Below are 26,521 nucleotides of genomic sequence, written 5' to 3' on the forward strand. Positions count from 1 at the left end.
GGGGGCGCAACATTTTCAGACAATCTGGCTGAGGCTCACATGCAGGTCTATAAAGATTATTATAATACATTTGTCTTGCTCAACAGAACTCGAGATGGCCCTGTTTTTGCATTTTCCATGTACTTTACTTTTGTTTACCATACCCATGACCACGTGAAAGAGGTTTCATTTGAAGCTTCACAAACTGAAGCACATCAGGCATCCTGGCTTCACTAGAGATGTTGTCACATGTTAGAGTCAGTTAGCCTAGATGAAATTTTGCACTTCGTGTGTAACCTTCCAGAGAGACATTGTTGGCCTACACTACTACTACTACTTGTTGAGTAGGGTTTTTTTTAATGGAAACAACTGAAAAACTGCAGAAACTGATTAGTGGAGATTTTGTGGGACTGTCCAGCAATATTCCTATCTTGATTGTTATCGTAAGCTGATGTGGCTGGCAGATATCTTCACGAAAAGATTTGCGGAGCAAATGAAGGACAGGCAAAGAAAAAAATAGCAAAGTAACTTTTTTTTCAGAGGTAAGGGATTGTGTTTAATACATGCTTAGTATAATATCTATTATCTATTTGTGGTGGCCGAATTTTGCTATTCCAAAGGCTTTTTAATGGCTGCATCGATCGACATGAGGTTTTCGCAAAAAGATTATTAAAAATATTCTCCACATCATGACGCCCTTGGTTTTTTCAGTTTTGAGACAGTTTTGCTGCAAAAAGCTAAATTTCTTTATTTCGCCGATCGTTTTTGTAGGCCGACGCTTCTGTCTCAGTAATTTTAGAAAATCCGCCAGGTTTGTATATTTCAAGTCGTACTTCCGTTCGATACTATCGCGCATTGTCGCGCAATACTGAGCACTATTTTAAGTCTGCGACCCGTATAGATCTTACCTCATGTTTTCTTTTTTTTATCTTGTTGCTAAATTCGACTGTGATCCTTTCGTTGGATGCCCACCATCGCTTTTTCTGGACTCCTTTGTCAAATTCTTTTTCTTGCTACAGGGAACAAGCAACACGCTTCTGTCTCTATCCGTTTCTTAAACGGGGGCCCAGCTAGTATATATATTATTCTCTCTCTCTCTCTCTCTCTCTCTCTCTCTCTCTCTCTCTCTCTCTCTCTATATATATATATATATATATATATATATATATATATATATATATATATATAATGTGTTTGTGTGTGTGTGTCAACTTAATTTACTTTCATACTTGTTGAAGCATGTAGAATGAGAACGATGTTGCAAGTGAAGAACAAAAGTTATCCCACTAGTGTGCCACGGTCTTTTTTTTGGGTGATAAAATGCAAACGTAATTCATTTTCATGTTGACGTATTGATACTCTGTCACTGGTGAGATCTTCTCTTGTTATAAGAGCCGATAAACTTTCACAAAAAAAGCTGCAACAACAAAAATGCATTGCATTTAAGTAAGGTTCGTTGTAGGCCAGTTTAGTGAGTACAGTGCGATAATGCTCCATCACCCGCACCAACGCACTAGTCTATCGCCGCTTTTCGCATTGACCCTCCGGGAACACGGTAGGCCTCCAATGCCGGAGCCAGTCATGCAGGCTCTGTGGCCTGGACTTAGAAAGCCATGGCTTGAGATGATCTTTAAGTTTATCTTTTTCTCCGGTCCCAACACCTCTTCTTCTTCATAATTCCCACAGGTTAAGTTGAACTTCAGATGAGTTGATGTATTTTTCACTACCCCAACGACATCAACTCATCCGTAGTCAACCTGTTATTCATAAAAGTAGCAGTCCAAGAAAGTTGCCAGAAAGGGTCAACAATTAATACAGAATATATAAATTTGTTGTCTACTGAGTTGACATGATAGCTACATTTCATATAAAGACAGCCCTGAAAAGAGTGGACCACATAAGTGCACCCACCAATTACCCACAGAGGCTACAAGAATGGAAAAGAAGGAAGTAGTTGACTACTAAGGAACCAGCAAAACAACTGATCAGCCAGACTGCAGCAAGAGTTCAACTTTTTGGATCATCTAACGAATGAAACAAAGCAAAAAAACAATCCAAATCTATTCCTCAGCAAAACTTTTCTTCTTTTTTCCCACAAGTTTGCAACCCCCAACTCACTTTGTAAGCTCTGCAGCCCTGTGCCAATCTTTGTTGAGAGCTTCTGCAGAGTGACTCAACTTTCTCTCGTGGTCAAGGTCCGAACGAACAGAACGCAAGTCCTGCTGTAGCTTGGAGGACTGACTTGTCAGCTCTTGGAGATTGTCTTTAGTTCCCTCTGAAAGAACAACAAAATATAGTTATAGATTTGACACATAATATGCATAAAATCGAAATTACAAAGCATTTTACAACTTCAGTCTGATAACTAGAATGAGAGACAAAGTTTGAAAGCCAACCGATGTTCAACTGGATTCATCTTCACAATTGTACAAGACCATGAAAGCATCGAACGCGACAGATAATTGCATAAGAGCGGATAGAGGCAGCAAAGAGACTGCTCAACACAATGGCAATCCAGAGAAGAAGACAGAATTCTTAAACAAACTTGGGGTGTTATAAATAGCATGAGAAATGAATGCTACTTACTTTTCTCCCACCATTGGTCTCCATTAGAACTAGAAATTCAGGTAAAAAATTACAAGCCTGAATTGCACCATAAAATGGCAGATAAAAACAAAATTACTGCTCAGTTACATCCTAAAAAAGTTAATTATCATCACATAACAATGGTAACAGCGTCAATGTGGCCACGGCTCAGACTATAACAGAAAAAAAGTTTCAGTAAACAAGGCTCTACATCATGTGCACAGAGATGCCAACCACAGAAAACTGAAATGAGTATTAGGAAATATGAAAATGTGTATTTTCAGGGGAAAATGTGTATTCCCCACGACCGACCAACTAGTAATAGTAAAAATTACTAGCTCACCAGCTCGAAAAAGGGAGCACACACGCGTACAATATATATGTACGCAGTCAACAACATGTCACTGTTCAACGTCGTACAGGTGTCTTGTTTGACTTAAGTATTTCAATCTATTATATATTTTCCTCTCATTATTATATAAAAAATGAATCCTGCTTTGAGAGTTCGGAAGGGCCTAGAACAAGAATTTCGACTATCAAGAACCAGTCTGGGTGTCATGATTCATTTATGAACTGACAGACTCAAATTATTGCTCAAACTCAGAGAACAGCAATAACTTGAAAGGCTCAAGTAGACCCGTGCACTGTGAGAGTTGTAACAACTGTGGGAGGGCAAGATGCAGTGACACTGAAAATCTGCCAGTCTTGAACAGAAAGCTACAACATACACCGTAGGTATAATTTACTATCACCCATCCAAGTAGATGTAATGTAGATATAATTTACTATCACCCATCCAAGTAGGTATAATTACTTCCACCCATCAAATGAAACGCGAACACTTTATTTCAATAACACAGACTTGCAAAGTATGACGGGTCCCGATTCCGCACACGGCCTGCACCAACGCGCGCTTAGCAGAAAGCTCTAATCAAAATTCTGAAATGCGCTTCCAAGTTTTTGTCCTCTAGTGTTGCCTTAAACCCCCCCCCCCCCCCCCCGATAGTATCTTAAACCCAAAAAAATCGATAATCTCCTCCCCTATTCTGTAGTCATATACTTCGCAGCGTCCGTTACTCCCACCAAAGACGGTCTTTACTCACACGATGCCGCATTTTTTTATGACGCGAATGCGCGCAGGTTCAGTGACCGGTCACGATGGCGAGCCAGACAATCTAAAAATCAGACGACGCTTGTATTTTCTTTTTTTTCTTTTTCTTTCCACAAGCGACAGCCAAAGCGATGAGTCCGAGTGTTTATTACATTTTATTTGCACGGCGACATTGCGTTTATACTGCACAACCTACATGCCACAAATATTGCGTTATCAGACAACTGCTGGCAAACTTCTTGGTGGTAGCGAAAGCAAAAGTAGATCTTGATTTTCCCGATCGAGCCTCGGTGTCCAATACGCTTCCGCCTGCCGCCATAGCTGCCTATACACGTGAAAGTGAAACGTACAGTACGGACCGGGAAAAGCTGAACGAATATAATATCACGATGGCAACCGGCAAAATGAACTTACTGACCTTATCGGACTAGGTTTTCAAATATTCCAGTTCTGCGATACTGATACTATTTTAAAAGATGGGACTTGAGATAATTAGGTTTACTCGCCCAAGCTGAATCTCGTATTTTTCGCATTCCAGGGTGCGTATTTTTTCATGAAAAGTTGTATTCGCGTATTTTCGGCAAAAAATCGTACTAAAATACGCAAAATCGTACTGGTTGGCATCTCTGTGTGCACATGTAATTTCACAGAAATGGTAAAATCCAAAGGGAAAAATAACTCATTTTCTGTGAAATGGTAATTTTTAAAAAAAGAGAGTAGATTGACAGATGCTGCTATCTTCAGTAAAGCAAAGCTTTTCAGGAGCATGTTCCTACAACATCAACACTGTCAACAAGTTCAAACACCAACATTAACAGAAAGCAAACAACTTACTGAGCTCCTCGGTCAGATCAGTCAGATTTTTCTCTAAAGCAGTTCTTGATTTCTCGCTCCTTTCAAGTCTTTGCATCAGAGATTCTATATCCAAAAATGAGCCCTTGTAGTAGACAAAATTGGGATTCTCCTCTTTGATGGACTCATAGACTGCGCTGTATGAGGAAGCCGTTTCCGTCTTTACTCCAGAAAGTTGCAAGAGTTTACGCAAACTTTCTTTGTTACCTGAAAACACAAAAACAAAGAAATCGGTAGTGTCAATCCTGTTCTACCAGTCGCCTGTATAACACAATTACCTGTACAAACAACAATTACCTGTACAAACAACAATTTACCATTTCTGCCCTTGCATATCTTTTACATTTTCATACGATACTAAATAAGACGTCCACCTGTCTAATACAACACTGTCCTCCTCAACAATGGGTGACCATCCTAGACAACGGGAACTGCACTTAATAGTTACAGAGCGAAACTCAACTGAAAATATCAATCTACTCTACAACCACTGCTTCTCCTTCACTTACACGTTGAACACATCATAAACCAAACGCTAACAAACTTCAAAGCAAAGGGATGAGAACGACAACATCACACAAACATGCTCCTCCCAAACTGAATCTCAAGCTTTAATATACAAATAAAAATGCCAAAATGCTGTTAGAATAAAATTACAGCTAGTCTTCATTTCACAAAAAAAACATATTCAGATAAGCATGAAGATAAAAGAAAGGAGAGCATAGACAACACTTAATTGCCCTAGTACTACTAATTTTTCATAAGAAGAGTATCATACTAACAAATGACGAACAAAAAGTACAGAATACATCCCAAGACTGGATTTACAGTCCTGAGAAAATTACGGGCTTGCCAACTTTTTCAAAACCCAATCAGGAACACCCAGCATTATAACACTGGATTACATAAAACAATGAAAAAATTACATGAAGTGGGACTGGTTTTAGTGTCAGGCATGTGCCAAGGCTCTAAAGTTCCCGATCGTTGAATCCAAGACTCCCAGGATATTCAGGACAGTTGGCAAGCCTGAAATTAATTAGGCTAAGGTTGTGGCAGAGAGAGAGAGAGAAAGAGAGAGATAGACCTGCATGTGAGCCTCAACCAGATTGTCTGAAAATTTTGCGCAACCCCCCCTCCCCCCCCCTAAGAGCTTTGGTGGGTGTCATAAGGAAGGACTTCTGAGTACCTAACCCTACCCCTAAGCCTATCTCAAAAAAGAAAGTGCAACGGGCCTCATGTAAAAAGGCCAGCACAAGTCCAAAATGAAAAAATATTTAACCTAAAAAAAAAAAAAAAAACACACTCCAAAACAAACAAGGTCAGGAGCATAATATGGCCTACATCTACGTTGCTCTAATAGGGTTTGATACAATAACACACTAGAATTGGAATATGAATCCTCCATATAGATCTAGATTTAGATTCTAAAAAAATAAATAATTCACGCACCTGATTAAATGCTTTTTACCAACATTAATATTACAGCACAACCTATAATAGGGTTTGACACAATAGAATTGGAATATGAATCCTCCATTGAGGTCTATAATGATCTATAAATCTAGATCTAGATCTATTAGAACAAGTGAGTCGGACTTGAATGAATCCACATGATCTGAACAATTGAATTAGTCAAACGAAATTCAAAATGGCCGCTCGAGCACGAAACTGAAAGTAGATAATTTAGGTCGTCGTCCTTTTCCGTATTCGCAGTTCTACTCGGGTTCCGACAATTGTGTCGGAAACGCCGACGTCGGTACGAAAACGAAAGTGCCGACAAAGCCGACAGTAGAAAAAGGGGGCGCTGGCAGTTGGCCAGGCCTCGCACTACGCACATTGACTATAATACGGGTTGGCCTTGCCATAGCATCGGCCGGCTCACGGGTCGGGTCACGATTGTCGGATTTCAGACGATTGTCGGCAAACATGCAGGTCTAGAGAGAGCATAGAGGGAAGAAAGTGAAATGTGAGAGAAGACTACCTCTGGCCAGTTGCTCTGGGTCTGGTTTGGAAACTGCCTCTTCCTGTTCTGTTTCCATGGGCACTCCATTCTCATCCACATTCTGATCTGTCAGCTTGCGGTACTTGAACACATCTCGCGCCAACACTTTCAGCAGGATTTTCTTCACCTGCAAACAGTAGTTGCGACAGTAAACATAAACTGCTATTACACGAAAGCAATATTTATTAAACCCAGCAAAACTCTATTTGTCCCTAAATTGAGGGCAAACATTCACTTACCCCAAACAGCTAGACCTTGCAGGCAGCAGTCGCAAGGGGAAAGAAACACTTCCTTCATTTCTGACTACAAAGTTTAGAAAAAGGTAGAATCAAGTATTTTCTATTTGAAGCCATGTTCCCCCAAAATAAATTAAATTTCCTTTAAACTACAGAGCCCCCACTAAGGCAGTAATTATCCTGGTTTCCATAGCACTGAGCTAGACAGACAACAACACCAGATCGACACATATAAAAAGCAGCTAGTCTTTCAGATTTTATCAACCAGCAGACTTGCATCTAAAAAAAAAAGAGGAAAAATTGCACTTAAAAATCAGTAACTAATACCAAAGTACAACAGTTTTATTTTTCCGTTCCCATCAATCAATCATTTTTCAACTTTTCATTCACATACTAGCAGTCACTAGAATGCACTTTTCAATGACTGAAAAGTGCTCACTGTTTTGAGAACATAACATACACTGGATTAACAGTGGAAAAAAACTTTCACAAGCAAGTAAGCTTTACCTGTGCCCTTGACAGCTTCAGACCTAAGGTGTGGATAATCTCTTCAGTGTCTTTGTCTGTGAGGTAGCCACAGTGGTTCTGGTCAAAGTATGAGAAAGCCAGCAGCAGGGACGGGTTGGTGGTCTTCGTACGATCCTCCTCTTTCTTTTTTTTCTTGTCATCTGAAAAGTGAATTACCATAAAGAGACATTTGTTGAAATATACAAATAAGAGGGTAATTTGAATTCAGGAACACACAAAGATATATAAAATAAAATGGGTTTTTTTTAACACAAAACATAACAGAGGCTAAAATTAAATATGAGAAATAAAAGAAAAACAAATCGACTGCAAAGTGTAAGACTCTGCCATACGCCAGTTTGAAAAGTGACATATGACAGTCTTACACTGGGCAGCCGAAATAGAAAGACTTTCTGTGACTTCTTGAATGAAGTCAAATGTATTTACTTCCTTTACATTTCACCCAAAGCAGTGTGTGAGAATTAAAAGGCATAGACCTTTAATCTACCCTTTTCATCATCCCCTTTTGCATCAATACACAGTCCATGTGAGTATTGAAATACCTGACACTACATACAACACATCAAATTTGCATACCTCGATCTTTCTTGTCTTCATCATCTCTGTCCTGAAAAATCATAAAAATGGGCAATTATTAAAAGACATTCTAAAAATAGCACGCAGAAAATTCACCTTCACTGATTAACCATTGAAAATTAAACAAACAGAAATTTAGTACAGTGGGTGTCGCATTCAACGAGGTTGCTGGGACCAGCTTGTTGTCCTCGTTAGATCCGACCTCTCGTTGAACGTGACTAAGGCTAAAGAAAAAAAAGGAGACAAGTTACAATTACACGGTGTACCAATCCCATTAATTCAAACAGTTGTTCCCCCTGATGATGAAAATCTCAAAACAGCATCAGGGTGCGAGTGTTTGAGCTGTGTTCTGACAGTCATTTCTGTATTTTTTAAAAATCATTTTCCGGAACACTTCTAGAGTGGAAACATACCCTCTCACATCTAGGCCTAGATCTACATAAAGTGAAGGCGGGAGCTTGGATTTTCTTATCAGGGCAAGAGAAGAAAATTGAAAAAAATGAAGGACTCGATGTAGACCTACCCATCCACAGTTTATCCAGTTTCACACAGCCCCCATCGCGTTCCCACCCACCCACTCCCATCCTCTTGGCTTTGGCGTCCATATTAGGAGGTACATTAGATCTACAATGCGTTAGGAATCGAGGATGGGCCTTGTGTTTCGCGGGAGATGGAGAGAAAGGAGAAAAATTCCTCACTTTTGGGGCTGCTTATAACTTTTATTTGGTTATTGCGACCTCGTTGAGAGCAACTTCGTTCTGTTTGCAACCTCATTGGAGTTGACATACATTTATAAAAAGATACAGAGGAAAAAATCGGGGGTTAAGGATTGCCTCGTTGGAGCCGACTTCTCGTTGAATGCGACACCCACTGTATATTCATTTGATTTTTTTTTTTACTATTCTTTCCCAACCTCTGCCAAAATAAAAAACAAAAACAAAATAAAAGGTTTAAAAACCCAATTCAACTAAGTGCAATGACTTACATCTGTCTCTTCATCTTTGTCCCCATTGGTGCTGTCCTCATCCATAGCCTCGTCTTTTTCTTTTTTCTCCTCTTTTTCATCCTGAAAGGCAACATTGGATGAATTTTTACTTAAAAACTGAATAGCCCTCTTTCTGAAGACTAAACTGTAGAATCCACACATCATCCAATGACTTCAACTGTACAATCACACAGATGTGACACAGTAACAGTTATTATAAAACTACAACAAAGAGTGTGCGTTAACAATAATCCCATCAAAGTAAGAGTTAATTTTCACAAGAATCAAAACTGCCCGCCTAAGAACAAGTAGATCTTATTTTGCATGGCTCATGTGCTGGGCGGCAGTTGTTGTTTTGTGTTTTTTTTTGGGGGGGGGGGTTGTTAATAGTGTGTCCACAAATGAAAACTAATTCTACTAAGGTTTATTTGGCCGTTTAAATAATTTGGCCGTTTTAACAGGGTCTTTTAGTTTTAGTAGAGGTTTTACGGCGCTCACAACTGCATAAGGTCATACGAGCGCTAGAAGACGTGTTACAAGAGAGTAACAAACATAAAAAAGAAGAAGGGGAGGTAAGGACGATCAATGTTTGATATGAAAAAAAAGCAAACCACACCAGAGCACCCGCCAGCCACCCACAAAATAGGGTCTACTAATAATATTTGATGACAATAGAACCTCTGAACCCCTTATTTATTTCAGGGTAACTATACCCCCAAAAGAGGGGGGGGGGGGAGAACCCCATAACCTTTAAAAAATATCTTTGGTATCCAAGACTGAGGGTGTTCTTGCAGTACAGAGCATGACACATATAGGTAAAAGTAACTGTGTTCAAGTAATGGTGTTCTCTAAAGGTTAAAGCGTAAAGAAAATATACAGCAAAAAAAGTCAAACAATTATCTACGAGTAACCTTTCGAAAATGTTATGGATTCAAGTTCAGCTTTGAGAAAAAAAAAATGTCAACCGGATGACAGTCATTCAGAGCAGGCAAAAAGAAATAAGACATACCAATGGCATACTCTGACCACCAACTTTAATTAATGACAGCAATACAAACTTCTCTGACCAATTGTAAAAAACCCAGGCCACAATAAACCACAGAGCAACCCACCCCCACAAGGGTGGAGCTACTCACTGAAGGGGTCTTTAGGCCATTCCCAAAGGGGGGATATTAACATGTTCTTATGCACAGTAGAATTGTAAATAGGCTGATTTATCCATGTCATGCTCAATCTGTGCCGGAACAAAATAGGGGAACTGCTGCTTTTTCTGTCCTCATCCTTACATTCGTCATTTTTCATCTACTTCTTTAGTATGTTTATTACTCTCTTGTAAACTGCTATTTCCGGGGTGCCTTGATAGTCGAAGCAGATTTTGTGCTGTTGAGGCTTGAGAGGTGAGCAGAGTAAGCCTGATTCCCTATTTGAACTTCTCTGTTGACATCAACCCCTTGGCACTCATATGACCTTATGCAATTGCGAGCGCCGTAAAACCTTACTAAAACTAAACTAAAACTACAGAGCCTCACATAACACTTCTGTTCTATTTACCCTAGCAGCGCAACAAAAGTACAATTTTCACAGAACACAAAAATCAATTTACAAACACATGTGAATACCTTATCTAGGGATTTCTTTCTTTTAGGGCTTGGTTCCTGGACAGAAGAATAAAAAAATTACGATTAGTTTTTTTATTTTATACTTTTTCTTTACACATCAACAGTACTCCTTAACATTTGTAATATTAATTTCATTGAAATATCAATTCAGTCAAACAATTTGTTCTCTCCACCTTCATAGAATCTCTCACATCAGCATCTAGAGAACTGGCACATCTCGATAACTGAATGCAAGACTCCTACAAATGCCATTTTACACTTCAATGTTTGTCAGTCTTCCAGCAATAGATTTGTCTTTGGCAATCATCAGCATTTCATTGAATATGAGAGAGTAAAATGAGAAAACACCATGCTATAACCATGTACTCATCCAAAGAGAATTCACACTCCTTCACTGTAAATCTATTCCTAGAAGGCCACATCCTTGCACATTACTTTTCTTTCAGTCCCACCAGGAACACGCGTCTCGTGAGTAGCCTAGTGGTTAGGGAACAAGACTTGTAATCGTGAGATTGCGGGTTCAGGGGTTCAATCCTCAGCTCGGTCTGATGTTATGTCCTTGGGAAAAGCACTTTACGCAAAAGCTCCATTTGGCTCAGTCATTTCAGAGATGAGCTTTAAACACGGTGGTCCCGCCTCTCAAATAGCCTAATAGTGTTGACAAGAGTGTTAAACCTATACTATTTTTCACCGGGGACACACAACACGACTGCCATGAAAGAGCATACCCCACACCATTCATGTAAATTTTATCTCTGCAAAAAGCCAGAATGCCATTTGCAGCAGACTGAAAATTAGGAACTAGGGGATAGGGAACCTAAAACTTTGACAGTAACCACAAATCTGCAGTAAAATAGTATGGTCAAATCAGTTCCTGTCTGCTCATTTGCTACAACTAAAGAGAAACTGAAGCAAGTTACATCTACAGCAGAAAAGAGCATCATTTTGTGAAAGTAACTGATGTCCACAACCACAGCCCCCCCCCCCCTCCCCCAAAAGAAAATACATTTTGGGAAGTAAACCATCTTGTACTCACGTCCGTCCTCTTTTTGTCTTCTTTTTCCTTCTTTTCCCTGTCTTTCTTCTCATCTTTATCTTTGCGATCCTCTCTCTCCCTCTTATCATCCTTTTCTTTTTCCTTATCTTTCCGTTCATCCTTCTTTTTTTCCTCTTCCTTCTTTGGAGGAGCACTAGCGACACATTTGTAGATTTGAAATCCAAAGTCCCTCATTAACATTTCATTGAACAGTTCAGCAAACAGGGACACCTGAAAATGGAGTAAGCAAGAAAAGAACAAAAATTCTATAGTGTTTCTCAGTAAAATGTGTCAAAAGAGGTTTTAGTAGAGGTTTTACGGCATGTAATAAATCAAAACATAGTCACATAGGATAAAGGACAATCTGAAAAGACAGGTAATGTATTATAAGAGACAGCACCAGCCCAGATATATCATTTTGACAGGCAGGTTTATACAACAGAATCAAACAAAAAAAGTTCCCAAAGACAATATCTGCCATGGAAGACTGAAGTTCTCACTTAAGCTAGTATGTAGTATTGCCATCTTTCCATTGACCAAAGGTTAGTTTTTTAAACAATTTTTCTACTTTTTTCAACTTAATCATGAAAACAGACTATGGTATTATAAACAGCTCCATAGTTTAGTTTTAGTAAGAGTTTTACGGCACTTGCAAAAAATAAGGTAATATAAGTAAAAAACACACCAAAAAAAACATAGATGTTTGATAGTAAAGAAATAGCAAACTATACAAGAGCACCCGTCAATCACCCACAAACAGTCTTCCTTTGGGGTCTCATGCAGTACAAATCAGGACCCAAGAACTTACTTCAAATGAATGTTCCTTATTGTCCTCAGGTCTGTAGTCAAGCAGCACACTGAGAGACATGAGTGCACAGTCAAACTTTCCCCCCTTCGCTGTGGCCGAGGGGTGAACAATAATGGAAGGACACTCAGGAAGTTTGTACCGACGCTCCAGCACAGCACGCTCACGTTTCTCTTTCCTCTGCTGCTCTTCTTCCTGTTCCAACAAAAATTACAGAATGTATCATATCAAGTTGTAATTTTTTGTTGAATTGCAAGATAGACAAACATTTCACTCGGAACAGATTCGGATCATAATATCACTGAACAGACGTACAGGGAAAAGACCAGAATAAAAAGCAAGCAATGCACCACAAACACATGTTTCCTTTTTCTTATTTTTAGCTCAACCGTGTCATGTTTATTCTGCTTCATCATACAACCACTTATTTCATCACTAAGTAGCTTCCTCGTGAGCAGATTTACTAGGAACAGATTTGGATGATAGTACAAAGAAGAAAAAAATAGAAAGCAAAGACCATACCAGAGCACCCATCAAACATCCAAACAACACGATGTACGTAGAGAAACCTTTAACATTTTAGTACAAGTAGCAAAATCTAAGTGCCAAATAACCATTCGCAAAATAAAAATAGTGTTTCTGATGTTGAAAGCATCCACATAAATTTTTTTTTTTAACTTTTGTTTTTGTTCACAAAAAATTTCTTTCCTAAAAGATCTCCCTTTTGATTAAAGAGGTTATGACCAATTAGTGCTGTGGAAAAGCAACACAGACAATCAGGCAGAAAGACAAAAAGGGATCGTAAAAAAAAGTTACCAGCTTTTCAGGGACTTGAGTTTTCGTATGTTACATAGACTGAGACACCAAGGATGTCTCGATCCATATTTTACTTACTAAAACTTCATAAACCTATCAAAAAAGCAAGAGGACATCACAATTAAACAGAATAAATATGACGCAGTACACACAATAGAAAAAAAAATATGTTAGTTCTCATGCCTATTTATCTAAAACTGACGTGCAAATACTGCATACCTTCAAGCACCAAATTTCTTGGTTAAACCATGAGCAAGTTCTAGTTGGGGAGGGGGGCTGGGGGTCATTACTATCCACATGAACATTCTGTCAACAGCACAACATTCAACTACTCAGCAAATAAAGCATATCAGAATATCACATTATACACACACACTGATTTACCTCTATCCTCTTGCTCTCACTCTTTTCCTCTTCTCCCTCTGATTTGTCCATTTCTTCCTCTTCCTTAGCAGCCTCCTCCTCCTGAAGAAAGCAAAAAATGAAGCATAACTTTTTTCCACTCTCAAAACAAACAAAAACGTTGACTGAATGCTTAAATAACACAGCTCAGAACAAGGGGCTACTTTATTCGAAAAAATTTCAAATTCAAGTCCTTCCTATATTGACACTTCAGCCCATCCCTTCCTACTCTAAACATTGGTTTAACCAGACTAGAAAATCTTATATAAGGAGAGAATCTTAGCCTTCTGCACAGTAGCCAAAAACTGTTACAAGACATGCAACAGCAATCAGCTAGATTGTACACGTTATTGCTCAGGTAGCAAATACAAAGTAGCACAACAATGGGCAAAATAGTCTCCTTGCTGCAGCATGATAATGTCTATAGCCATAACAGTTTCACTGCCTCATGACATTCGCAGAATTAAAATGTACCCATTTGTCTCTCCTAGAAAATGATCAGATTTGCTTATCAAGTCTCTACAATTAATGGATGAAACATGTTGTACAAACTATTAACTTACAGCAGCTTTCTCTGCCTCTGACTCCCTGTTCTCCTGCTCTTTCTCCTCCTCTGCCTTCAACGCCTTGGTCAGGCGAGCTACCAGTTGTGACTTCAGGCCTTTCGGGCTGATGCTGCGCAACTCCAGTTCATGACGTAGGTCGCCGACCTGATAGAGAACAAGGTCACAAACAAGAAATTATCGAAAAGAAGTTGTTGCCTCAAAGCTTTTGACGGGCCAACATGAAAAACAGAAAGGCAACAGCCAACAACTAAAATGCATTCACCGACCACCAGCTTGAGCGACAAAGCACTACGACACAGACAAGCGTTATTGCTTACCAGCACAACAGTAAATTAATTTTTTTATAGACCATGGTAAAAAGCAGCATTAATTGAAGTCTCATCACTCTTTCAACTTTATTACAGTTACGTGAATATTGGGAAAAGGAGCCAAATACAAGAACACATTCAGCAAACTAACATTATCTAGTTTACAGGCAAACTACCAGTATGTGGATTTTACTGAAAACATTGATCAAAGGCACAATTAAGTTAAATTTGAAGTTTCAAAGGACACTAAAGCTTTGAAAGTCACTAAAAAACTTTGGTGGCCATTTTCTCACTTTTTTTACCTCAGACACCAGGTGACCTCCACCTCCTTCAGTCCCGAATATCTTGACTTCTATCCAAGATAGATAGGTACTTTTTTAAAATTCAAAAACAAGGAAAATGAACAGGCTTTAAGACGATACCAAAGACTCCATGTGCCCAAAACTAGATGAGCGCCTGGTTCCACCGTATCGTGGCACATACTATGATCATGTCATAGTTGAGCTGTAGCTTGCAACAAGTCAGCACATGAACAAACACTTTTCACCAGAACAGACTCAGATAATCATAAGATTGAAATGCAAAGGCACCTTTCCAATTTGCATGACAGCCTTCTTAGTTTTAATTTTGCTATAAATCAGGTCTCAACTCAATGCCACAGAAAAAAAAAGTTAAATTTTGTAGACCAGTGTAATGGATTTCTATTGTTGAAACATCTTTTTCTTTTTTTTTAAAAATAGTAGAGGGTTTAAAGGCGCTTGCAACTGCATAAGGTCATATGAGCGTCAAAGGGTGGGTGTCAACAGAGAAGTCCTTACAGGGAATCAGACTTAGACTGCTCACCTATCTAGCTTCAACAGCACAAGGTCTGCTTCGACTATCAAGGCACCCCAGAAATAGCAGGTCACAAGAGAGTGACAAACATACAAAAGAAGTAGAGGAAAATGACAATAGTAAGGATCAGGAAAGAAAAAGCAGCAGTTCCCTGTTGTAGATCAGGCACAGTTATGAGCATGACATGAGTCAGCCCATTTACAATTCTACTATGCTTGAACGAGAAATGTCCCCCCTTTGGGAATGGCCTAAAGACACTAGTCAGTGGCACTGCCCCCGGGGGGGTGTTGAAACATCGAAATCAGAGGATCATGAATGAGAGAAAAACAAATGGTGAAACAAAACACATAAGGTGTTTTAAAGACGCAAAAGAAACAAAGCTAAATTGGACATTGAGTAATCTTAAGACTCGCAACATAGTCTTTCTCACCTTCATCGTTTTTGGATCAAGAGAAGAATAGTGAGACGGTTCTGGCTTTCCCTCTGTTTTCTCATCCTCATTTTCCTCGTCTTCTTCCTGTTTAGAAAAAGGTTTCTAGATTAAGGTAATTGACAAATAAGAAAACACAATTAAAATTCATTGTAAATATGGCACAGTGACAACAATCTCAAAAAAACAAAACAAGACTTCTGGCTTTCTCCTTCACATATGACAAGCTGCACACAGACAAAGTACACACAAAAAACATTTTCATTTTGACAATACATAAGCTTTTAGACAAAGAGCTATCTCGAACACAAACAAGTGGCATTTCTCAGTCCAAATGCAACAGTACAGATATATAATGTGAACATGGTCTGCAAGCTGTTCAAAGCATCCAGTCTAGAGATACTGAAAAAGGACAAGTAAAATATTTATCAATTCGTCTGCAGTTCCTCCTCCCCTTCGCTAGCACTTCTTTCCAAAGTTCCATCCTAGCACCAGCAAATAAACCGACAACAAGCAAATGTCATGAAAGTCTCCATAACACTGGGAAAAAATGGGACAACTGTAGACCTGAGTCATCCTGTGTGAACGAGTTCTGATAACGACGAGGGAGCCATTAGGCTTTCAGAACCTCAAACGTTTTCTGCCTGTTGAAGAACTGGCCGTGCCGGGCCACTCAGATCAAGAACAAACACCTTACATAAAACAAAATATATTCAAATTAAAATGAACATGGAAGGGGGAGGGGACTGGGAATTTACAAAGGACAGGGTAAGTTTACAGAGTTTGGAGGGACATGTATGAAAACAGTGCCTGTTGCTGGGCAGTGGCCTCAGGGTTCAGCTTCATCTGCAACTGCTTCTGATAGGCTGCCTGGAGGGAATCCCACTCCAGACGAGTTGGGTTGCACGTCCAAACGTCTGGTAAGAAAAGTACCACAGTTTCCACACGGGCCGGCTGGACCCGGTCCTTGTGCTTACTCTCAGGGCGGAAGTACCGGATCTCTGCAAAGCGGTACCTGCCAACAGATAGAGAAGTAATGGCCACCGGGCGAAGGAAAATAACCCTCAGAAATATGAGTAAAAGGTGAAAAGACAAAGCCTTGCCCGAAGAACAATAAGTCCATACGCAATGGTTCTTTTCCTGGTTATCAGTTCTGCCTTTCTGTGGAGAAACTTGAGGAAGTTAACAAAGGAAAAAGACAGCAGCACTAGCTTCCAAAACTGCACACTGACTTTTTCATTTTCCATAAATGCAATTTTTGTTTACTCCATTTCAATCTTTCACAACCTTTAAAATCAAATATACATGTGCACGCTAGTAGTTAACATTTTCACACTCTAATTTATCTGCTGAGATGAACAATTACAACAAAATGTTGCCAATGGCCAACATTGAGACAGAAAAAAAGAATCTTTGTTTAAACCCTTGCCTTCAACATCAAATTTTTTGTAGACTCATGAATTCAAACAAACAAAATTGCAGACAAAACAGTTGATAGTTATTTAACAAACTTACATTATTTGGAAATTGTAACACCATAGTTTACAAAAAACATAAAGCCATACTACACTTTCTCCTTTAAAAAAAACAACAACAAGGATTTCATTGCAAAACTTCCTACCATTGCGTGCAGGAACTGAGATCAATCCCTGTAAGAGCCTTGGTGGTCCGCACGGCTGTTTTGATCAACACCAACGGATTGGCGTGCGGATTAGGACCGTCCAGAGACGGAGACCACGGCCCTCCAATGGCCATTGGTTCGTTCTTGCCCCTAGTGCCCACCAGGAACTGAATGAGGCGTGTTGGGTGTTGAAAGTTGTCCATGGCATCAGGCAGATCCTCAGCCAGGCAGCAGGACTTCCTGTACAGCTCTTCCTCGGGTGGACTAGCTAAGAGCATGACCTGAGGAAAACACACACAGCAGCTGCACACTAAAACCTGACATCAACAAGTTTCCATCAGTTCATAACTGCCACAAATTTCTTTGCAGCTTCCAGAGCAATTACTGACTATACCATGAAAGCATGGCATGTTACGATCTGGTCTACTTTTAACACCCCTATAAACAGTGTAAAGTTATTCTATGAAATGTGACCTCTGCACGCAACTCCCACTTCTAAATAAACAGCAAATAATTAGCTACAGAATAATTTTAGTAACTCTATAGGTTTCATGCACAAAAAAATGTTAAATTATTATCAAGAAACCCGATGAACAATTCTGCTGCTGAACATTTACTTTTTCGAGACATTTGGTCAGTAAGCTATTCGAAGAGTAGCATAAATTGCAAAAAAATACACAGAATAGACACAAGAGCAGAACTTTAATGAAAATAGTACTGAAAACAATGTTAATTCATCCTTCCAAACGAGCCCTACGTGGACAACAAAAGGAAGAGTTTACCTTGGCACTAAACAAGTGGTCAGCATCATGTGGCTCGAGGACAGCAGCATCTTCTTTGATCTGCTGGACGTCCTTGTGCATGATGTGATAGTTACAGGCCTGCCCCAGAGAGAAGGGCCGAGTCAGTGGAAAATTCTCAACCCAGGAATATGAGGCATGGAAGAAGTCACTTGGGACATAGAGGTTTGAGTACTTGCTTTTCAAGGATATCACATTTGCATCTTGTCTGTGGAAGGAGAAACAAAAGCACAAAAATGAACTAGTTTTGTGACGAATGACTATTCAAATGTAAAGCACAAGAATTAGATTGACCCCCCACAACATATGAAATTTCACGAGAAATTAAAGATAGCCAAAATAATTATATAATCTGGTTTTATATCCAGATATACATCCAGTCTGGACACAATCAGCAATATATTATACGCTTTCTTGGCCTCATTTTAAAATTTGGATCTCAGCGAACATCCCTATACCAGATGGAACATTCAAATGTGGAAATCTGGGACTTAGCCTACATAAACCCAAAAAAAAAGAGTTAAACAGATGAGAATGTTACCATTGAAATCAGCGCCAACACTTATGAAACCTTTTAACACACATTTTGAGTCTTACATTCACAACACCACCATACTGTACACTTTACTCACACATCCAACTGGATTTTGGGCACTTGAACAACATATCTGGGCGGAGGCCTGACAACTCGTCTCTTGGGAGGGGAGCGAGCTCGGGGCGGAGGCGACCGCGACCTCTTGGCTGGTGATCTTGACCTCTTGCGTCTCACATCGCGTCGGTCACGTCTGTCCCGGTCTCGCCTGTCCCGATCCTTCTGACTGTCGTTGACACCCAACCCTCCTCCTCCACTCACACCAATTCCTCTCTCCTTGGCCGCAGCTGCTAGCAAGGCTCTCGGGCCCGGGTCACCCAACAGACCAGGTCCAGTGTTGATGCCAGAGCGAGTCCCAGAATTGAACATGTCTGGAGGAGTTAAAAGTCAGTTAATATCTCATAAAGCCAAAGAAATGTCCCCACCCCACCCTCCCCCTGTAACAGTTGTACAAACTAAGCAATAGTTTTCATAGACTGAGCAGCAAGGAGTATTCAACAAAACATAATGAAGCAAATGAAGGTACAAACCTTATTTTTCCCTAAATTAAAACTGTAATAAAATAGCAGAAACAGTAATTGGAGACAACTGAAAAAGACAACTGAACTGAACTGAAACAGGCAGAACAAAAGTCCACTGCAAGTTAAAAAAGTAACAACCATGCCAAAGTTTGCAAATTCATCGTAAGTTTACATTTAAATTTTAAAATATTTTTTTAAAAAGAGAAGCATGTATAATCCTTAGATATGTCACGATTTTTTGTTTTTTTTAGAAGTTTCCCTTCGTTTGGGGTTCCATGAGCATTGTACGAAATGTGTTACGCAAGATTAAAAAGACGAGACTAACAAATATTTAAATAAACTAAAGCACCATCTCTCAGTAACCATACCGACTTTTACCCTCACTATACTAAAAGATTCAGTACTTGCCAGTCTTTCAAATACTAACTGGAATCACACGAGAATAAAGCGAATGGATGGTTGGCGGGTGCTCTGGTGTAGTTTTCTCCTTCTTTACTATCAAACATCTATCGTCTTTATCTCTCCTCCTTCTTTTTTGAGTACATTACTCTTTTGTAACATCTATTCTTCGGCACTTATATAACCTTATTGTGTTGCAAGTGACGTAAAACTCTTACTAAAACTAAACTAAGAGTAAAGAGAGGACAGACAAAGCCGAAGTAAAAGTCAAACCATGCACTCTTACTTCCACCCTGGAACTTGTTGAGTCCGCCCATGAGAGGCGGTGGCCCTGGAGGATTGCTCAACAGGCCCTGGCCGCCAGACAAGGCCCCCGCTCCGAGACCTCCCATCAGACCAGAGGCCCCCATCAGCCCGATTGCTTGCTGTTGAATTGCTTTTAACTGCTGCTGTTGTTGCTGCTGTTGCTGTTGTTGCTGCTGTTGTTGCTGCTGCTGTTGTTGTTGTTGCAGTGCCATAATCTGTGAGTTTCCCATCGCCTCTGACTGAACGTGATGACAAGCACAAAAATGTGTATTTAATCTCCATATTCAAGTTTAAACACAGACTTCATTTTTTCCAAATTTAGAACATTTACTAAATCATACTCAAGTTTGCTAAAGCCTCCTGATGAACAAAAGGAACCTGAAGTTGGTTTTTACTTCTATTAACCTCACCAACATGAACAAAACATGCATCTTTTTCAAATCAAATCAAACACAAATGCTGATGTGTGAAATTATGCTATCAAACACACAACAGCATTGCTACATCATTGGTCTTAGTACAGTGATGCTCTTACCAATGATATCACTCTTGTAGCATTCCACTTGAAAGGCATGCTGGCGTTGTAGGAAGCTTCAACAAGAACCCGGTCTCCAACTTTAGGGATACTTCCTTTCACACAGCTGTTCACATTAGACAAAAAAAAGCAACAGGATTTTGTAAACAAATTAGGCGTGATTGGCTGCTTAATGTGTATAATATAGATATGAACATAAACAGGCTTAATTTTGGAACAGCATCTATGTTAATTTTCAGTTTCCAAGGACTCTCAAGTTACGGAAGTACCAAACATTGGCGGCCATTTTCTCGCCAGTTTTGCCCCTGAAACAAGGTGACCCCACCCCCTTCAATCGCAAATATCTCAACTTCTATTCATTTGGATATTTTTTTCACCAAAAGCACAACAAATGAACAAATTTTAAGATACCAATGGCCCCAAAATTCAACGAGCGCCTGATTCCAATACATGGTGACACGTATAAAGAAAAAGGTATATCTCTTTTGCAGTATAGAAAACTATTCCCACTCAACTACTATTATGTGCTCAAATTATGAACACGGCCTAGAGAGGTTCTTTTAAACTCAGAGGAGTTTAAGAAATCAGTACTCAAAGCATCACATTCAAATGATCATAATTTTCTTCCTAAAAGCCAGATAATGAATCTAAAAACATTTTCATAAACCAGAAGATCTCGCCAAAGTCATGACGCCAATGTCATTTGAGCAAAATGTCCTTAATAATTGGTTATAGAGTTATTCATATCCATTGTATAAATTCTAAATCCAGTCTAGAGGAACACCACACACCTCACTTGGAAAAAGACCTCTTCATCTACAAATCCAAAATTCTCATGCATCTTGGTGACGCCGCCAGTAAATATTCGCTGCCTGGGCTTCTGGTTTGTGACTGCAGCAGCACTGCTCTGAGCTTTGATTGGGTAGCTCACAGTGCCAACCTGGAATTAGCAAGCCTTTCAAGTTAGCAAATACACAGATCCTATCAACCTATTATATATTGTCAGTGCATTTCTCTACCCGTCTATGGAGCATTCAGAAGCTTTCGAAAATATGTGAAAAAAATGTCTTATTCGTCTAATACATGCTTTAGCCTCTTGATTTTTACAATTTATATTTAAGTTAGTCATGAATTAATAAATCAAAATATGAGACCTGATTTTTTAGATTGTGCTTAGGTCAAATACCTTAGCCCAGAGTTTTCAAATTTTGTTCATGGGCAGATAGCACACTGCACTGACAATATATGTCTATGCAGGGACGTGAACAAAGTCAAATCAGTTTTCATTTTGTAAATATTGAACATGTCAATGCAAAACCAGTCTGCTTCTTGAGTCCTGAGCAAAAAAACAATAAAAAATCAAATGGAATGCTTGTACCTTCATGAGTGGTTCGTAAGGAGGTGAAAATGTTTCAGAAAGGTTACTGAATTTTGTAATATTTTTTTTGGTAAGTGTTTTATGGCGCTCGCAACTGCATAAGGTCGTATGAGCGCGCGGGTCACACCCAACATTTTCAATAGGTAGGAAATTTTGAATTTTCCGCGGGTGGCGGCCAAAGCCTACTCTTTTGGACCACCAAGGGATCTTTAAGGTGCACAACTTGCACACGAGACCTCCGAGATTTTTCCCCCTTGTCCAAGAAGGGTAGGTGTAGATCTTTCCTACCAGAAGATCAGGGTTGTGACTGAAAGACAGTAGTAAGGAGCCAAGGAGTAGCAGCAGAAAGGCTGCAGAAAGAGTCAGGAGCCCAGTGGAAGGGGCAAAGGAGGTGAGGGGGTAGGGGTAGAAAGTGAAGACGAAAGCAGATGACAGAATATTGCAAGAGAGAAGGAAAGAAGGTGAAAGCAGAAAATTTTAGAGAAGAAAATTTTTCAATCACTATCCGGCTTCGAACCCGGGACCTTTGAATGAGAGCCAAATACCTTAACCTCTAGGCCACGAGAGCCCCCTTTACTGCATCTGCCAGCGCAATAACTAAAGGTTCAACACACAGAATCTTTCTCCTAGAACAGAAATATACCCTACATAAATGCAGTCTTTTATAAAAACTTCTAGTTTGAGCAAGTGAAAGACAAAAAGACTTGGAGAAAATGGGTTCTCCACATTGCACTTTTAACAATGATATGATCCCCCCCCCATATTAATTAGTCCCATCCTTTAGTTCCATAAAAAAGAGCCATATGGTATGGAGGAAAGCGCCAATAAAAAAGAAAAAGAAAAGATAATACAAAAAACAGAGATTACAGACAAGATAGGAAAAAGAGAGAACCAAATGAGAACAACGACAGCAGACCATCCCGCAATAAAATATTGCAACTTTGTAAAAGTATAAGTTTACATTTTTTTTTATTCTTGAGATTGAAAACAATGTAAATTTAACAGAAACATTTTCAGCCAAAGTCTACACCTCATAAAAGAGATGCATGCATTAGTTATTTATTGAACCACAATTACCTGTGAGGCATTGCCAGCTAATGAAGAAGGGAGTGCCAGCCCAGGCTGAGATAGCATATTTCCAGCTGGGTTTCCTTGAAGGTTCGCCTGGTAGGAAAAAAAATAATCTTGACTTGACCAAGTTGAGTACCAGGAAACTTAATGAATCAAAACATGTCATGTTGAAAGTGAAGTGGAAATATCAAGGAGATACTTTGTCAGGGATCCCCATTACGCACAATTACGCACAATTATGTGCGAATATTACGCATTAAACCTGCAGATTACCCCATTAAAGTTTTGGTGGTGCCTGAGTGTTACTCTTTATAATTCCATTTCGGGGGTTTGCATACGCTTTAAAACATAGGTGGTGTGCGTGTGGCAAGCATCATTTTCCCCCTTCTCTAGCCGGAAGCCGAGTCAATGATTAAAATTTGACAACACGCCTACACACATACATGGCACGACAGTCACCTTCTGGGTCAAAAGAAGTCAACCTACTTATCAGCTGCGCGCAGTTTCCGGCAACACCGGCTGGCCTCAGCAGAGAAGCTCCACCCACATACTAGTCACTCACATTTGCCGGTGTCATGCCTTGAGTTTACCCCTGCCACGAGATTACTCCCGTCCTTCTTTAACACACTAGTAAACATGAATTGTCCACCATCGAAAGTCTGAAAAGACTGGAATGTGAACCCTGGGATGGCTCAGAAGAATAATGAATCAGTTTATTTTCCAAACCTGCCACTCATCCCTGCCCTAAACCTCAAGCATCCCGATTTTCCCAATTTTGATCGCCTGTACCCCGATTTTTTTTCCTGTCTTTTTATTCCGTCTGTTGCGCTGGATTTTCCTAAAATCTTACTCTGCCTTCTTTTCTGTCGTGGGAAGCACTCGTTAAACTTTTTGTCAGCAGAAACTTGGAGCACTATTTTCCTAAATGTCTATGCTGGATTTAGTAGCCGACTCACCAAAAGTTGTGTTGGATCTTTGCTCACACGTGTTTTTTTCAACTATTATGGAAGTAGTATTGATTTGGCATTCCGACAGATGTACTTTCGCCAAACCATGCTTTGTCCGAGTTCTGGTTAGTCGGGCCCTTCATCAAGACCCGTCAGTAAAATTGTTTCAATCGGAGGGCGTGCAAAACACTTGGACTAGGAGAGCTTGACGCGATACTTCAGGATTAAAAAAAAATAATGATAAAACACACAGGCACGCGTACGAACACGCACTCACACACAAGCGCGCGCGCAGAGGGAACATACATAAAGTCGCTTTTAAGGACAAGCGGGCTAACCCAGATTTCGGGGTTTCCACAAATCTTGACCTGTACCAGAAGTGGCTATTGCCCTACCTATAGGAGAAGTTTGGTTTCATTGGTGTGTATATTTGTTTGGTAATAGAGAAAACTCTTCTTGTCTTTTAAAGAGCCTGAATAAGAGTCCAAAAAGTAACTTTGATTTTCCCAAAACAGCATTTTTCGGGTCAGCCTGCGTGTCCTTATAAGCAACCATATATGTATGGACACCCCTGGAAATTTTTTAAGTCAGCTTGGCAGTGACCTAGGTGATTTTTAGTTGATCCCCAATTTTTTCACAAAGTCCCAATTTTTTTTCCCTGCAGAGAACCTGACTTTTAGATTTCATAGAGTGGAACGTTTGTTTTTCTTGGTGTATTACAGTCAAAATTGACCCCTTTTGGCTTGTCAACTTTATTTTATTTTGATAGGCCCAACTGCTCAACCACCACCACCCTTCCCCCCTCCAAATGGACACAACTGTAATTCTAGTCAATATTACTCATTTATTTCTTAAGTTAAATAAAAATCGTTAGCATTCACAGTAATGGTCACTCAGTGTGTGTCTGTGTGAATGTGCGTGTGAGTATATAAGCAAAAAATCTTACTACAAAATTATGAGATAATCAGCCTTTACCCTTTAAGTTTCTAAAACAAGGGTTTAAATACCCTTTAAGATAGAAAACCAAAGGGTCAAGGAACCTCTTCAGTTGGCCTGAAAAGGGGAGTCCTGTTTGTGAAAAATACTGCGTTTCTGAAAGTTTAGGGGACATGTTAAAATAATGGAAACGAAAAGTCGGGAAATGACAATGGCTATAAGCCATAAGTTGTGGGACACCAAGGAAAGAGACAGACAAAACTCACCCCAGTAGCAGCCAACTGCTGCTGCGCAAATTGTGTCTGAGCATGGTTATACGGATAGCTGACGTTGGAAGGGATAATGCCAGCATTTTGGTTACTAAATTCTGAAAAGGAAATAACAAGGATTGATTAAATAAGTGACACAGTAACAAAACTCTGAGCTGAAAATGATAAGCACCGATAAATCAGACGATACAGAGGTACTGTGCTACTACTTATTGAACTAGAAATGAAGAAAACACATCTCACAACAAACTAGCATGGCTCAATTTGACTTGTAAATTCTTGGAGACCAAAAAAAACAAGAAAAAATATTGTAAATAATGTCGAGAAATAATTTGCTTTTCATACTAAGCTTCATTGCAAAGAAATTGGTTTACACTAGAATACACTAACAACTCTCATCATTTCTAAAGTACAAATAAAATGGGTGCCATTATAAAATACAGTTAGAAACATTTGCACATTTAACTTACACCAAATTCTAAACCTAAAAAAGAAGTTATAACCTGGATTTCACTAAATAAAAATAAAAGTATAAAATAAAATGATGAGCAAAAAATCTGTTTTCTTTTATTACAGAGTTCCAAAGACAAACTGCTAAATTATGTTACAAAATGTTGTTTTACTTCAACTTAGAATTTTTTAAAGACAGATGAAAATATTATAAATCCACAAGGTATACTTATGATCATTAACACAGATGATGAGACAAACATAGATTTCCAGACTGGTTTCCTTTCGCTCAAACTTTGGAGATTACTAAATTAGAGAACATGATTCCCACACACCCCCCCCCCCCTTCCCAAAATTAGTACAAGTAGATATCGCGACCTCAGTGCTTTCTTGACGTATCTCTATTTTCAACAAAAGCAAGGGAATTAACAACTTTTAAAAAGATCAGTAACTCCACATATATGCTCAAAAATTGAAGAGAACCTGGTTCAACAGCGTTGTGACAAAAATGAATCCTACCTTGACGAGCCCAAGGTGGGTTTTTGTTCGTTCCATACTGGTTACTCATTTCGGAATCTGAGAAAACAAGAAAAAACACATTTTTAAAGTTACATCCACTGATAAAACAAAGCTATAAATTTGAATTTTCACTTTGATAAAAATGCAGTTATTTATCTACTTCAATCAGCTAGGCCTACGTATTATTTTCTTTACAACTTGTAGAACTGTTCAGTTCAGTTGTCTGTGATTGTGCAGCACCCTTCTTCTGCCCAGATTGATTCTGATGCTGTACACTACAAAAACTGAAGAAGAAGAAGAAGACCAAGAGTAGGCCTACGTACAAAAGCAAGTTCAAACAAAGTTCAGCAACGCAGTGCAAATGACTGACCGTTTCAGTCCGGATGGTTTAAAGTTTTGTAAGCATCACAATAAATTAAGCACTTACGTGAGACTGGACTCAATAAGACGCTGAACTGCAAAGGGAGTAATTCGAGACTGCAAGGTTTGCAAAAAATGGATACTGT

At 39.4% G+C, this 26,521-nt stretch overlaps 1 protein-coding gene across 1 annotated transcript in view; it reads right to left on the reverse strand.

Moving 5' to 3' along the window:
- The window catches only part of LOC101850336 (cell division cycle and apoptosis regulator protein 1), a gene marked incomplete at its 5' end in the record, with an annotated part of 30,437 nt that extends 4,365 nt beyond the window's left edge, over nucleotides 1-26,072 (reverse strand). Inside the window, 22 exon segments of the mRNA XM_013082755.2 lie at nucleotides 2,098-2,254; nucleotides 4,511-4,735; nucleotides 6,510-6,657; nucleotides 7,274-7,434; nucleotides 7,871-7,901; nucleotides 8,856-8,936; nucleotides 10,475-10,510; nucleotides 11,511-11,741; nucleotides 12,319-12,510; nucleotides 13,516-13,596; nucleotides 14,097-14,243; nucleotides 15,672-15,758; nucleotides 16,482-16,686; nucleotides 17,293-17,573; nucleotides 18,075-18,300; nucleotides 18,725-19,055; nucleotides 19,891-20,149; nucleotides 20,446-20,551; nucleotides 21,237-21,385; nucleotides 22,901-22,987; nucleotides 25,044-25,144; nucleotides 26,016-26,072. Of these exon segments, the coding sequence (XP_012938209.1) occupies nucleotides 2,098-2,254; nucleotides 4,511-4,735; nucleotides 6,510-6,657; nucleotides 7,274-7,434; nucleotides 7,871-7,901; nucleotides 8,856-8,936; nucleotides 10,475-10,510; nucleotides 11,511-11,741; nucleotides 12,319-12,510; nucleotides 13,516-13,596; nucleotides 14,097-14,243; nucleotides 15,672-15,758; nucleotides 16,482-16,686; nucleotides 17,293-17,573; nucleotides 18,075-18,300; nucleotides 18,725-19,055; nucleotides 19,891-20,149; nucleotides 20,446-20,551; nucleotides 21,237-21,385; nucleotides 22,901-22,987; nucleotides 25,044-25,144; nucleotides 26,016-26,064 (3,371 nt within the window).
- Between the last annotated feature and the right edge of the window lie 449 nt (nucleotides 26,073-26,521).

This window comes from Aplysia californica, unplaced genomic scaffold (genome assembly GCF_000002075.1).
Source record: "Aplysia californica isolate F4 #8 unplaced genomic scaffold, AplCal3.0 scaffold00192, whole genome shotgun sequence".
Taxonomy (NCBI): Eukaryota; Metazoa; Mollusca; class Gastropoda; order Aplysiida; family Aplysiidae; genus Aplysia; species Aplysia californica.